Source organism: Carassius auratus, chromosome 21, assembly GCF_003368295.1.
Source record: "Carassius auratus strain Wakin chromosome 21, ASM336829v1, whole genome shotgun sequence".
NCBI lineage: Eukaryota > Metazoa > Chordata > Actinopteri > Cypriniformes > Cyprinidae > Carassius > Carassius auratus.
This window is the reverse complement of record NC_039263.1, coordinates 11385749-11401351: the sequence shown is the minus strand read 5'-3', so window position 1 is coordinate 11401351 and position 15603 is coordinate 11385749. Positions and strand designations below refer to the sequence as shown.

Below are 15603 nucleotides of genomic sequence, written 5' to 3'. Positions count from 1 at the left end.
GTTCTCAGTGCCATGGCTGCAGAGAGGGGGCGCTCCTGCGCACCTGTCGCTATGCGGAGAGTCCCCAAGCGAGTCGAAAGAGTCGCCGTACTGCAGGGCCGGCCGGTGGGGCTCAGTAAAGCCACAGTGTGCGGCACGCCTGGCCCGCGCCTCCATGCACGCAGGACTGTTGCATTTACTGGTCCCCACTGAGGACGACATCATGCCGGAAGGACAGTCGGAGAGGACGCTGTCTGTTCGCTCCAGACTCCACGTTCTCCCTTCGTGTCTGAGAAAGACAGACAGAAAGAAAGAGAATGAAAGAAAAGGGAAGGAAAGAAAGAAAGCAGGATAGCAAAAGTGCACAAGATGCTTAACCCAGTGGTTCTCAAAGTGTAGGGGGACGGGAGGCTTCCCAGGTTCTTAGATTTCTTTCATTTCCTTTGGCTTCAAAGAAGAGCATGATTTCACAAGAATATAGAGCATATGGTGTCATATGGACTACTTTTATGTGATTTTAGAAACTGGACAGTTGGTCGCAATCCACTCGTGTCTCATCCATCTCAGTTTGTGTTCCACAGATAATTGTATCACAATGAGGCCAGCGTTATTTTAGTACTATTTATACATTTTATAAATGTATTTACATTTTTGCATTTGTTTTGAACTTAAAAACATAATGGACCTTGGCCGACCAATGTAATTAAAAAGAATGTATATATATATATATATATATATATATATATATATATATATATATATATATATATATATATATATTAATATATATTGTCAAGGCAATATTTCTCATTTTAGATTGGTTTAAGGTTTTCTTCTAATATTTTATTTAATTTCAGCTTTATTTCAATTAACAAAAGTTATACAGTTTTAGTTCTTAGAAGCGATAAAAACGCGGCATGACGGTAAATAAATTATGGCAAAAGTTTGATTTCTGAGTTAACTATCCATTAGATTTATCTTTAAATTGAATTATGTATATGTATTTTTTATATTTTATCCACAAACTTAATTATAATTAAGGTCCACTAGCAAGAAATGTTTTTTTTTTATTACTTACAGGCAATTCATTATTCACAACAGTGAAAACTATCAAAATGTAGTAGTGCTTTTTTATTTTATTTTTAAACTAACAGATAAAAAAAATACATTTCCATAAAACCATAACTTAACTCGACAGAGGCTGCACTGGTCTCTTCACGTGATCACCGGTGCTCTTTGGATATTTGGAGGTGAATCTCAAACTGATAAGATGCAACACTCCAAGGGACTCGAATAGTAAAAAATAAAAATCCTTTAATTTACTATTAACTTACTATTTAATTTACTTTGCTAAATCATTAAGTGTAGATCTATAAGTTTCCATAACTTCACGGTATGAAAAATCACAATCTGTCGAATACTTCCCCATTATTCAACAAGTACTACACTTGCTAACAAAATTAGCCAACAATGCAGTTGTTTGATTACAGTGGAAGTGTTAAGGATGTACAAAGTTTGCTCCTGTTACAAAGGAGTCATGACAGAACAAACTGAGAAGCACTGGTTTAACCCATATGTGTGTAAGAATCAGTTTGAGTGAGAAGCGTGAAGCCGGAGGCCTGCGAGGTGATCATGGTGTATAACCTCTGAGTTTCTCAGCACTCACTCACTCACGCACTCACTCACTCACTCACTCACTCACTCACTCACTCACTCACACCTGTGGCTTGATTCTGAAAGGAATGAATCATGGCTGCTGACTCGGAGTCCAGCGGGACAGTGGAAGGGAAAGAATGCTGAATGAGATGAAAACAGACGTATGACTCTTGTAGGGGGGCAGCTAGAGCATGACCCCTGGTTCTTGATGAGTCTACACACACATATCCTCTGCTCATATGTGGTCAAACATGCCACGCTGTCAGGAATGTACCTGTGAGTGGAGGAATGAGCTCGGGTGGAGGAGTTGTGGGATCTGGAAGACTGCCGGCTGCCAGGAAAAGGTGCCTCCGCTCCGTGTCTAATGACGCGCTCAGTCGCCGGGACATTTTTGGAGATATACTACAATTGGGGAAAAAGAAAAAAAAAGCCATTCGGTCACTGACAGAAGACAATGCATCACAACAAATTCCATTTCTTAAGAAGAAGGACGTACATCGACCATGGGTATCTCCTCAGGACCGGGTCCTGGGTGATTGGGTCCGTTGGCCAGGTTGCGGTTGGGATGATCCACGTAAATGTTCTGCCTCAGATGATTGTGCATCTTCTTCCTCTGTTTCCTGGGGGGGAGGCTACAGTGAGGCAGTGACACTCTCTCAGACACCGGCCCAGAGTCACAATCACCACGTCACATTTGAAAAAGTCTTTCTACCGCGTTCTACCGTTAGTTACAGCTAAATGAAAAGCTAAATAAAATGTAACATTCAGTTTGGTTATTTACTGTATTATGACCAGTAGATATACAGTAAATACAAACTGTGTGGGGGAAACTTGCTATTTTATTTTAATATACTATATACTCAAATAGAAAACATTTTTGATATTTTTTTAAATAATATTTCACAATTACTTTATGAATGCAGCCTTGATAAACCCTCAAAAACAGCATAAAAAAACCCATTATGAAGCTGTGTGTACTTTTAAAAGTTCATTAATATTCATAATATGCGATTTCAAGTTTGATAGGAATTAGTTCTACAATTGAAGCCAGACAAAAAATAACCTGAGGCACAAATAAACATGATATTACAGTAATATGTTATCATTAGAAGCAATATCACTGCCGTTGTGCCTTATACTTACTTGGTTTTGCAGTAGGCCACCACACAGACTATGCCCACCACCAAAAGAGCCACACAGATGCCGGTGATTGTCAGGACTCTCTTCTGATAGAGCTCTTCTGCCTCTGCACATCACCACACAAACACACACACACACACACACAACAATTATCAGCCTCATCTGCAACTAAAACTGCTTCTCAACTCTCGTAAACAGTTCCCACTGCTGCGCCGATCCTTCTTCATGTCATCTCATGATGAAATCTGAGAGATATCACGTACGGCTCAGATGAGCATGTTCTTTCTATCGGGTGTATTCAGCATGACTCAGATCTGGTACGCTCTCATTGACTGCATGGATATGAGGATTAATCGGGAGATAGGAATGAAGTTCAGGGCTCTAATGGACCAGCTCAGCAGTGGAAAGCGCTTGCGTGACGAACAACACACTTCACTATCGTGGACGTGAGGGAATCGGTCAGTCTGAACCATTTCCCGAAAGGCGCTGGTGATTTCTGTGAGTCCATGGATGCTTTCCTCCACCGGGGGGCGTCACAATTCAGCTCAATTTACAAGATCAAACAGCATATCAAGAGGACAATTGTAATGTGGATAAATGTTTGGGACAAATTGGTTTAAGAAGCGATTACATGGAGGCACAGAAACAATCATCAGGGTGCTCATTTGGCTTGGTCAGTAATATATATATATATATATATATATATATATATATATATATATATATATATATATTTTTTTTTTTTTTTTTTAATGTAGGCATATTCATAACGAACAAAATCATGGATGCACAGAAAAAGGAATATCCTGGGTGCAGTTGGTCAAATTGAGCTCATTTGTCAGCATTTGTGGTATATCGACTACCCAATTTTTTTAAAATTTAATAAATTAAATTAAATTAAATTTAAATAAATAAATAAATAAAAAACTTTAAATTATTTTTTACAGAGTACAAAATAAATAAATAAATTGGACTTTATTTTGAGGCGCCTACAATGGAAGTGAATGTGCCAATTTGCATAGTTATAAGACATTAACATTATTCTTGTTAATATTATTTTAAGTAAAAAAAAAAAAAAAAAAACCTTACTAACCATTTATTTGTAAAGGTTTTTTTTTCTACTTTAAAAGCTTAAAATGACTAACAATATTAACATGGTTAATAGATTCAATAGTTTATAGTTTAAATAATTCTATAACATTTTCAACTATAAGTACATATCTGCTTTCAAATCCTTCAAAATTTTCCCATATTTACAGTAGTTGCACTGCGTTTTTAAGGAAAACAAGGTATGAATCCATTTTTGTGGTAACGTAACATTATGCAACAAAGCTTAACCCAACCGTAAAAAAGTTTTTCAGCACAAAGAATACATATGTTAACAAAAGAATCAATGTAAGTGCTTTTATAAAGCTTCACTGTAACATCGAGTATTGCTTATTTAAAGAAAACTTTTGCCACTCGTGCTGTAGATTGAGTATAACCTGTTTAAACCCGGAATATTCCTTTAACACAAATTTAATACTGGGTACAATTCAAAAGCAAAGTTTTTATTTATTTTTTTTATATTAAACCACAGACTACTTCAAGCCTTCTGATTTTTCCTTGGAAATGAGCCTTGGTTTGGTCTCAGAGACCTTCTGAAAGGAAGAGAATGTGAATCCGAGAGGGATAGGGGCTAGTTAGGGGAGAAATATTTTATAATCAATAATGAAATTATCCAGCTGTCGTTTGCTCGGTAGTACAGAGCGAGGAGGAGAACATTATTTCTGAAGGGCCTCATCTGTGCTGGTAGGAACGGAGCTGAGTATGTGCTTTAAGCACACAACGTGACTTCATAGAGAGCCTAGTTTACACATGCCGTAAAATGGATCATTTTCAAGGAAAAACAGAGGCTGTTTTTGTAAGCAAAGAACAGACGATTGGGAGAGGTCATATAAACAACCTAATTATTAGACTGATGCAGTTTGGCATGCCAGGGCACTAGGATTCAGTTTGTTCAAGCCCAGTAAAATTAAGAACAGAAAACAAAAACTCCGTTCAATTTGAACCATTATCAAATGCAGCTGCAGAAATCGCATCGGTGAAGCAGAACAATGGAAAGTAGCGTGCAAGGATAGATTTGAAAAATAAGTCAGCAAAGACAACAGGAAAGCGGGCAGATGGAACAGAGAGAAAAACTTGAGACAATGAAAGTAAAGGAACTATTTTGTGGAAAGAGGAAAGAAAGGGGAACTTTTATCTGCAGCACTCATCCACACTGCATTGAGAGCAAAGCACCATGACTGTACTGTACAATAAAAGACCATCTGGAGAAGTTACAGCTGGTCATGATCAGATTTTGTGTAAACGCTTTGTAAATACAGCTGTACAATCCCTGATGCCAAAAATTAATTTTTGTTGTTGTTTTCTAGTAAAAATATCAACAAATCTCGAGGAAGAAAACTATGTACAGTATTATGAATTGTTTCTGTTTTTTTTTGTTTTTTTTGTTACCTACTGTATTTACCTTTATCTAAAATGACAAAAGTGTACAATTTAGTTTATTTTTTCCAACCACATTTTATCTTTTTTCTGGTTTAAAATAAAATTATATTGCATCCTTTTAAAAATGTCCAAATACAATAAAGGGGCTAAATCCTAAAAGTGCATGTGTAGGGGAAAATGAACATGTTTTATCAACGTGATCGGAGGCTTTCCAGGTAATACATAATTAGATCGAATGTTTGTACAACTCCAGTGCACATAAATTCACTTGAAGCCACACACTTGTTATGTTTACCGTTCAGTAAACACCAGGTCGGTGTGTAAAACCGACGGAGGTTTATACAAATCACCCCCGTATAATGCTAACTCCTTAAGAGCCTGCGGCAAGCTGCATACACTTGAAGAAATCTGTGTACATCTTCATGTTGATGACAAAATACTGACTCATTTGCTGACTCTTTATGTCGTTCCAACCAATTCAACAAAATATATGGTTGTCAAAAGTCCTACGTAAAACTTGAACTAACTACGCAAGTTGCTAAACGCTCACATTAAAACTGTTTCTAGCAACATTTTTAGGGCTGCATTAAAATTGATGGGTAATTTTAAATAGGTAAAACAGTGAGCCGACTGTTAACACTGCACACAAGTGCAATTCAGTTGTCAAAACTTATCTTTTGGACATTTTGAGTATATTATGTGAGTATATGGTGTATATACAGGCTATTCTATGGATTTTGGGGTAAAAGACTGCTTGTGGGATTGTAAAATGGCTACAAAAGGACGATTTTTTTAGTGCGGTTTTAAAAATCGCAATTAATCGCATCCAAAATACACATTTTTGTTTGCATAATATGTCTGTACACTGTGTATATTTGTTATGTATATATAAGTACAAACACATGTATGCATGTATGTATATATATATATATATATATATATATATATATATATATATATATATATATATATATATATATATATATATATATATAAACAGCATATTAAATATATTAAATAGTATAAAATATAAGAATATGAATATATAAATCTATAAATATAAAAGTAAATATTTTCAAAATATATACTGTATTTGTGTGTATTTATTTATACATAATAAATATACACAGTACATATAAATATATAATGTAAACAAAAGCTTTTATTTTGGATGTGATTAATCTCGATTAATCGTTTGCCAGAACAAATTTTTTATACAGCATTTTTAAAAGGGGCAATATAATATGACATTCTTTTTGTTGGAATTAATTAATTGATTTAAAAATATATATAAAGCAATACTTATAATAAATAATTTTCTATATTAAGCATCCTTTTCATTTCTGAATTAAATCTAATTTTAATATTACCTTTATTAAAGTCGGAAAAATCCATATAAATTTTAAATATATATTATTTTGACTTTTTTCCAGTGAGTATTGCGCAGTTTGTATGATGTTACATATGAGTCATGTTACTGAATGACAGATCAAAATAAAACTCAAATAAAAACATTTGAAATCTGATATGATCATTCAGACTAAAACACATTCCAAAAAACAGATTTTAATCAGACATTTAGACCACATATGGGTGCTTATAAACATCGGATTTCAAGTTGTTGTTTTTTGCCCGAAACGGATTTGAGTCGGATCCGATTCTTTCTGCCTGTCTGAACAAAGCCTTAACACCCCATTGTGACGGGACGAGGGCTGCAGATAATGATTCCCATGCTGACTCTTGGAAAGAGAGGCTACTATACAGAGCAACAGCTGATTGACAGATTTATTCGTTAATCAATTTGTTCATTTGCTTTAGAGTCCATCAGAGAGTTGTGTGAAATGGAAAGAGAGCTACACAGTTCAATCTGGAAATCAGAATGAAGGATCGGTCCATACCCATAAATTCAATCCCAAGAGACTCTGCCAGTGCACAAAGTTGATAATGAAGAACAAAACAAAAAAACAGAGAGAGAGGAAAAACAAGATTTAAGAGAGAGATATCCCACCATACACAGGAACACATATGGGTCTTATGAAAGTCACATTGTGGACACATCATGCAGATACTAAAGAGAATAAGTGGTTAGATCATGCAGGTTAGAGCACGATTGAAATACGACCAAACCGGGATTAATGGGTAAGAGATGAGTATAATTGCATATAATAAGATAGAATTATAATTAAAATCATCAAACTAGCATCTAAAGCACCAAACTAGCAGTTTATTTCGGTATTTATTGCATGGATTAGGATCTGAGATTTTAAAACGAGCAGCTAGGTTAGTAGATTCGATTCACTGTCACTGTTAGACACTTTAATTAATGCTATTCCACGGCAGTTATTTCAACTCTATCATTAATATAATTATTGTTATACTACAAACAAAACAGCAAGAATGCAGGTGAATTGATTATACATTCCAGTAGTCATTAAATTACACAATTAAAAGATCTCTGATGTGTCTTACCTGTGGGGCACACAGACAGCGGATATTATTCATAAAACATTTGGGTGCATTTTTATGTTAATTGTTAATGACAAGATGCTATTTATACTCTATATTAGTAAAACATGCTCTATGCAACAAATATTATGATTAGACAAAATAATTCAGGTATTATCATACTCAAATTTGCGTCTATCTTCTATGTGCTTTCAGATAGAACACAAGACTGGCTAGAGAACGCAGTCGTATCGGCTTTAAATGCGGAGCTGTGAGTGTTATAACTGGTGGTATACTGTAGCTGATAATGCTATCAAAGTATATTCTTACTCAAAGGGCCCAGGCATCAGGATATTTAGATAATTTGAATGAGCGACAAGCAGTTTTCTGGGCAGCTCACGTGACTCATATTAGCTGCAGGAAATGATCACTGTTTTATTATTGCTGCTCTTTTTTTATTTTATTTTTTTTGTTGCACAAAACAGAACCATACTGCAAGACCAAACTGTATGCTAAGTGTCTATCATTTGGACGATAGTGGTCCTGACAGAACATTTGTTAACTACATTAGTTAACAAGATATAAATGGATGAAACTTCTACGGCATTTATTAATCTTAGGTAATGTTAATATCTATGATCTAAATATTTTTAAGATTAAAAGTCGTCTCTGGTAAATGTGCACTGTGAACTAACATGAACGTGGACATTATAAACATCAACAATGGTTAATAAATGCATCCAAAATATTGTTAGTTGATGTTAGTTAATGCTTTTAACTAATGTTTGAAAATGAAACCTATTGTAAAATGTTACCAGAAAATACTAATATTATGGTTCCTTTGCAGGGAATTGTCTTGTATATTTACATTTAGTCATTTAGCAGATGCTTTTATCCAAATGAGGACAATAGAAGCAATCAAAACTAACAAAAGAGCAACAATATGTAAGTGCAAATGATAACGTCATAATAAATAATGTATACAAAATAAATACATTTATTTAATAATAAATACATTTAATTAATAAAATGTATATAAAGGAAGCTATACACATTCATGTATAAAGAATGATTCATACTGTGATACACATATATAAATTATCTATATATATTTTTTTTAGTTCAGCTGCCCATGTCCACATTCATGCTATTATGGTAAAAAGTAGCTTGGACATTCTTCAAAAGTTCTCCTTTTCTCATTTCCATTTTTCCAAAAAAATAAAATAAATAAATAAATAAATAAAATAAATAAATAATCAGTATAAACTGTTCTTTATACATGAAATGGCCTGCAGTCTAAAAGCCCCTGGGCTGTTGCATTGCTCCGGCCGAAGGTCAGCTAGTGTTTTAGCTCTTTACTATGACTCTAATTGGTCAAGTGATTACAATTCTCTCAACAGCGCATTGAACAGAAAGTGACAGAAAATCACTTTCTCACGGAGACGACAGCTCTGTCCTCATGCAGAACCTGCACGCTGGGATTTACAGCCAGGTTGTGCATGACATCTTGTCAGATGTTCTTCTCTGCATTGTAATATTCCTACCATGCAATAAGATGGGGAATGCCTTCATTTCTCTCTTTCACCCGTGGCGCCAAAGCCATTTTTTTTTTCACTCAAGCTGCTTGTTTCTACACGCACCTATTGTGCTGCATTTATACTATTTACATTTCCTCAGGTCTAAAAGCCTCAGTACCTGCACTGTTTCAACATCTTATGTTGACAGACACTCATTTCCAGACCTCCCAAAATGAACAATGCTACAAAATACGGAAAGGAAGCCTGGCTGTTGACAGTGGAAAAGCTAACAAGCCCCACATGCAAAGACTTGATCTGCTGTCCTGATATAGGTAACAACTCAGGTTGATAAATCATGACATGACATAACAACTGGTTATAGCACAAGTGTCATATTATATTTTTTCTTGTTTTGCACCACTTTGAGAGTTTGTAATAACACCTCATAAATTATTCCATTTTATATGGCGAGGAAATCTTTTAACTGTATATGCTTCCCGTCCACAGATGGCACTGTATATGCTTTTCTGTCCTTTTCGTGTTCTACCTCCTGTCTTTTTATTATCTAATAAATATATGCAGAGATTAAGCTCAGTGTAAGCTCAATGTAAACAGTGGCAGCATAGCAACGCTGTCGAGAGCACAAAGGCCTGATTATACACACTATGTGGACACAAGCGGGAGCCAATAGCTCACAGGCATGAGCTGTCAGGTGTAGTGATCCCTGTGCCCCCCTTCTAATCTAGGTGTTATTCTGCGGTTGATGGACATGTGCGGCGGAGACGCCGATCTGTAGCCTTATACGGTTAAAATGTGTCACCTCGGGGAAGTGGAGCGGTTTCATTTCACAGCATAATTAAGGGGCGGATTGGGCGAGAAAAAACAATGGCTTGTTTTACGCCGCACACACTTGTGAAACTACAGAACGGTGTATTGTATGCGAACTACTACAACTGATATAAGAAACAAGGTGAAAAATGACAGCTTCTTTGCAAAAAATGTGTTTTCATGCTTTTTATGTTTTTTTTTTTTTTTTTTTTTACTTTGCTGAGAGGTAATGTGCAGAAAACTAAGGTTGTTATAATCATATCAAATAAAATAGGCTGTAATAATGACTAAATCGCAGAACTACGTCATTTCAAATACATGTACATTAAAATTCGGTAGAATTTTTTTTTTACATATAGAGTTTGGTAGAAAAATGATTTACATATATTTATGCATTCAGAAAATATTGTCATGCAAAGTGACTTTTGCATTTAAGGAACACGGTTTTATAGTTCATATGTTGCCTGAAAATCGAACCCAGGACCTTGGTGTTGCAATCGCTATGCTCCACTGTTTGAATCACAGGAACTATCACTGATATTAAAACTATTTTCAGGTTTTGGCTGATAACTGGTAAATGGTTGACATTAAATATATATATATTTAATGTCATCCTTAATAGGACATTTTTTGGGGGATTATATTTTATTAATTAAATATTAATTTCCATTTTGTGATCACTATGGCCCATTTTATTAATTTAAATAATTATAAGCTGACCATTCGTAATAATAATGTCTGTAACATTATTTGACAATCTAAAGCATGTTAAAGCATTGTTAGTAAATTGACATTAACTATATTTCTGTTAAAGTACGATGCAGCATTTAATTAGGGTCTTATTATTGCCATTATGATTATAACTAAGCTACGGTTTTAATTTATTAAAGAACATGCATTCATATTTAAAAACATGCATCACTTATCATGTTACGAGATCATGTCGAATCAGTTAACCAATGATGCAATGGGTGAATAGCACAAAGGACCAAATAAAACTGATTAGTTGTTAAAAAAAAAAAAAAAACGATTTTGTTAGAACAACAAGTATGTTATTAACAATTCCAGAACCACATTCCACATCTTCAGTTTCAGCATGCAAACAAAACAGACAGACTGACAGACAGAAGAAGAAATGGACATACGGTAGAAACTGGCCATAACGTAGGTTTGACAGCGATCACCAGTAAAGTCATTTGGACACCTGATAGAAGGAGACAAAACCATAGAACGAAAGAGAGAGAGAGGGAGAGAGTGTCGAGCAGAGAGAGAAAAGATGCAAGAGAAAGAAGAGAGGGTGAAAGCAAAAGAGAGAGAGAGGGGGAAAAGAAAGCAGAGAGAACATTAGGACAACAGCACAATGATGTACAGCAGAAGCAGAGGATCCCACTGGAGGCACCACTGGGTCTATTTCAGGACAGACTTAAGCCAGCAAGCCTTGGGAGGTGGAAGGAGGTAAGGGAGAGACCACAGTGGTAACCCAGTGACAGCTGGTCCTCTGTTTGCGGCTGTGCAACTCAAGTCAACATACTTTTATTAGGTTTGGGCATGTATAACTTCAGGGGCTCTGTCTGCAAGCACCGCTGGCCGAAGTATCCATCCGGACATCTGGGGGAAGGAGAGGTGGAACAGATGACACACAGATATTCACCAAACACATCATACACAGAGGATTTTATACACAGCGAGGTCAGAAACACAACCACACAATCACTCCAATCGCAACCTGCTATTCTTCAGCCAATGTTTGTTCAATAAGAGCATAAAAAAGGACCATTTTCTGAACCAGTTTTGTTTTCTGAAATTCCAAATTATTATCAAAGCTGAAAGCAGTTCCTTGATCATTTTTGATGAACAAAGTAAAAACAAAAAGGCATTTATTTTAAAAACTTTTTTTTTTGTAACAATGTACAAAAAAAAATCTTTATGATTTCTTTTATCAAAGGAATGTGTCCTAAATTGCTCATTAACTGTAGTTATTTATTTAAAAATAAATAAATCAAACTGACTCCAAACTTATGAATGTTACTTTTTTCACATTGGGATTCTAATAAACTAGGGGGGAAATATATTAGCCAAGATATTCTCTGAAAACAAGCGTTTTCTTATTTTAAGCAATAATGATGATGATGATGATAATAATAATAATAATGATAAAACACTTAAAATTAAAAACTGGGATAATAGTCAACAGTCAAGTACAAACAATAGCCAAGTAATAAACTTATCTTATACAGTTATAATCTTTAGGAGAATTAATGAATTTAATTTCTTTATAAAATGATTACACAATTAAAACATCTTACAAATTTTTGCTTCTCAAGTAAATTGATCTTGTTGTCCTAGTGTTATGTAACTGGAAAAACTGGAAAAACAAGAGATCAAACTGATTGAACATCATTTTATACAGTATGCAGGCTGGCGTGAAGCAACCACATTTTCTGCAAACTCAAACAGCAGAAGCTGTATCTCAGCCTATAAGCAGCACATCTCTAATACGGTCGCCTGATTATGACACGGCTCTCATTCATGGATTTGATTGGCCAATTATGCTTATTCATGTCATTCCAGTAAACAAATTACAGCTCATCAGTGCGTAATGAGCGATATGGGGCTAATGTTTTCACAGCGTTAATTCCTCTAACGCGGTAACTGCTCTAGTCAGCTATCACTGATGAATGGCCACCTTCAATTTCCAGGACAAACAGAAAGCGAGAGCGAGCGAGCGTTATCTTCTGTCACCAGCTCTGCAGAACGTCGTATCCCTGCGCTTCCCAAGTTGGACCACCAGAGGCGCCAGTGAACCGTGGCTCACGTTTATTTAGTTCTCCAGTAAAAGGACCATTATAAATAAGAAGCAAAATTGTGTAATATATGTAAAGCTTTGTTTTCTGAACACACATCTAGCTTCATTCTTCCTTTAAGCCTAAATCTAACAACATTTAGTGAGATTTGTGTTTAAAGCAGTACATACGTACAGGGCCCCTGTAAAAGTCCAAAAAGCTCTTCTGCTTGGCTTTTGAAGTAGGATGGAGGCATTATGCATGACACAATACATGCAGCACACACACGAAGAGTCGGTGAGTTTATAGAGTGTAAAATGAGCCAAGGTTCAGGCCGTAACCTCTTCACTGCGCTGCTACAGAGCCGTGTCACCACCTGGCACGCGGTTAAACACGCCAATGTTAACTACAGAGACCCTGGGAATAACAGAGAGATGATGAGAGACCGCAAGCTGTTGTAGTCTTTAGGGGAAGGCAAGCTGGGGTGCACTGAAGCGCAGATGTACTTTAAGTAACATGTACGCTACTGAGGGGGTCAGAGGTCATGGAAACAATGTTCTCCTGCTGGAGAGCGCCAGAGGGACGGTGCGACGTGTGCACACACGTGTGTCTCTCAGGAGAGGACCTCTGGGGTTTCAACTCAACTTCATTCATTCCTTTCTCTAAATGCATAACAGATCTTGTTATGTCTTTCTGTGTTCATTGTTTGCTGAAAGCATACGGTTTCAAACTTGTCCTTGTGTCTTTACCTTGAAGAAATGTGGTAACGTGATGACATTTTCAGGTTGGTCGAAGCATTAATGTACCAATCAAAAATGTTGACTTTTTGATGATCTTCAAAACACCTTAAAAAATAAACTGTGATCTTTCTATTTCTTAACAAAAATTTGATGAACTGCCTTTACAATTTTTATTAATTATCATTACTGACATATTGTGATATTCATTTTCAAACATTTAAAAACATTCCAGGATTAACTGGCTTTACCATTTATATGAATTAGTATTAATAATATATTATATAATTTTTCATATATTATATATTATTCAAATATTTAGAAAAGCATCACAGGATGCATTGACTTAATTATTTTACTTATAATTAATATAATTATTTTCTTTAGTATCAATAATAAATAAATAGATCAAAAATTTCTCACAAAAACTATTCTTTTTTTTTTACATTTTAAAAGCAGCCCAGCATTATTATTTAAATCAATTATTATTAAGTATATATTATTTTTGAAGATTTAAAAAGCATCACAGGATACACTGGCTTAATATATTTATATGTATTAATATTTTTATTTATAAGGATTAGTAATGGCTCTATTATAATTAAAATGTTTATTATTATACACATTTTAGGACAACAATAATAAAATCATTACTAAAAGTAAGCACAGGTATATCTCAAATTAGAATGTCATAGAGAAGTTCATTTATTTCGGTAATTCAACTCAAATTGTGAAACTCGTGTATTAAATAAATTCAATGCACACAGACTGAAGTAGTTTAAGTGTTTGGTTTTTTTAATTGTGATGATTTTGGCTCACATTTAACAAAAACCCACCAGTTTCACTCAACAAATTAGAATTTGGCGACATGCCAATCAGCTAATCAACTCAAAACACCTGCAAAAGTTTCCAGAGCCTTCAAAATGGTCTCTCAGTTTGGTTCACTAGGCTACACAATCATGAGGAAGACTGCTGATCTGACAGTTGTCCAGAAGACAATCATTTTCACTCTTCACAAGGAGGGTAAGCCACAAACATTCATTGCCAAAGAAGCTGGCTGTTCACAGAGTGCTGTATCCAAGCATGTTAACAGAAAGATGAGTGGAAGGAAAAAGTGTGGAAAAGAAAAAGATGCACAACCAAACGAAAGAACCACAGCCTTATGAGGATTGTCAAGCAAAATCGATTCAAGAATTTGAGTGAACTTCACAAGGAATGGACTGAGGCTGGGGTCAAGGCATCAAGAGCCACCACACACAGACGTGTCAAGGAATTTGTCTACAGTTGTCATATTCCTCTTGTTAAGCCACTCCTGAATCACGGACAATATCAGAGGCGTCTTACCTGGGCTAAGGAGAAGAAGAACTGGACTGTTGCCCAGTGGTCCAAAGTCCTCTATTCAGATGAGAGCAAGTTTTGTATTTCATTTGGAAACCAAGGTCCTAGAGTCTGGAGGAATGGTGGCGAAGCTCATAGCCCAAGTTGCTTGAAGTCCAGTGTTAAGTTTCCACAGTCTGTGATGATTTGGGGTGTAATGTCATCTGCTGGTGTTGGTTTATTGTGTTTCTTGTTTACCAATAAATTTTGGAGCACTTCATGCTTCCTTCTGCCGACCAGCTTTTTGACGATGCTGATTTCCTTTTCCAGCAGGATTTTGCACCTGCCCACACTCCTAAAAGCACCAGAAGTTGGTTAAATGACCATGGTGTTGGAGTGCTTGACTGAACAGCAAACTCACCAGACCTGAACCCCATCGAGAATCTATGGGGTATTGTCAAGAGGAAAATGAGAAACAAGAGACCAAAAAAAATGCAGATGAGCTGAAGGCCACTGTCAAAGAAACCTGGGCTTCCATACCACCTCAGCAGTGTCGCAAACTGATCACTTCCATGCCACGCTGAATTGAGGCAGTAATTAAAGCAAAAGGAGCCCCTACTAAGTATTGAGTACATGTACAGTAAATGAACATACTTTCCAGAAGGTCAACAGGTCACTTTTTTTTTTTTTTGTCTGATGAAGTATTCTAATTTG

The 15603-nt window shown here is 35.7% G+C and overlaps 1 protein-coding gene across 9 annotated transcripts in view; it reads right to left on the bottom strand.

Moving 5' to 3' along the window:
• Positions 1 to 15603, bottom strand: part of nrg2a (neuregulin 2a) — a 91700-nt gene that overhangs the window by 3392 nt on the left and 72705 nt on the right. For 2 of the 9 annotated variants that reach the window (XM_026195923.1, XM_026195922.1), the window contains exons 5-10: positions 11198 to 11256; positions 7161 to 7184; positions 2779 to 2881; positions 2132 to 2267; positions 1910 to 2037; positions 44 to 268 (exon numbers count right to left, since the gene is read on the bottom strand). In XM_026195923.1, the coding sequence (XP_026051708.1) occupies positions 44 to 268; positions 1910 to 2037; positions 2132 to 2267; positions 2779 to 2881; positions 7161 to 7184; positions 11198 to 11256 (675 nt within the window). Of the gene's footprint in view, positions 1 to 43; positions 269 to 1909; positions 2038 to 2131; positions 2268 to 2778; positions 2882 to 7160; positions 7185 to 11197; positions 11257 to 11583; positions 11661 to 15603 lie in introns of all 9 variants that reach the window. The other 7 variants (XM_026195917.1, XM_026195924.1, XM_026195916.1 and 4 more) reach the window with 7 other exon arrangements.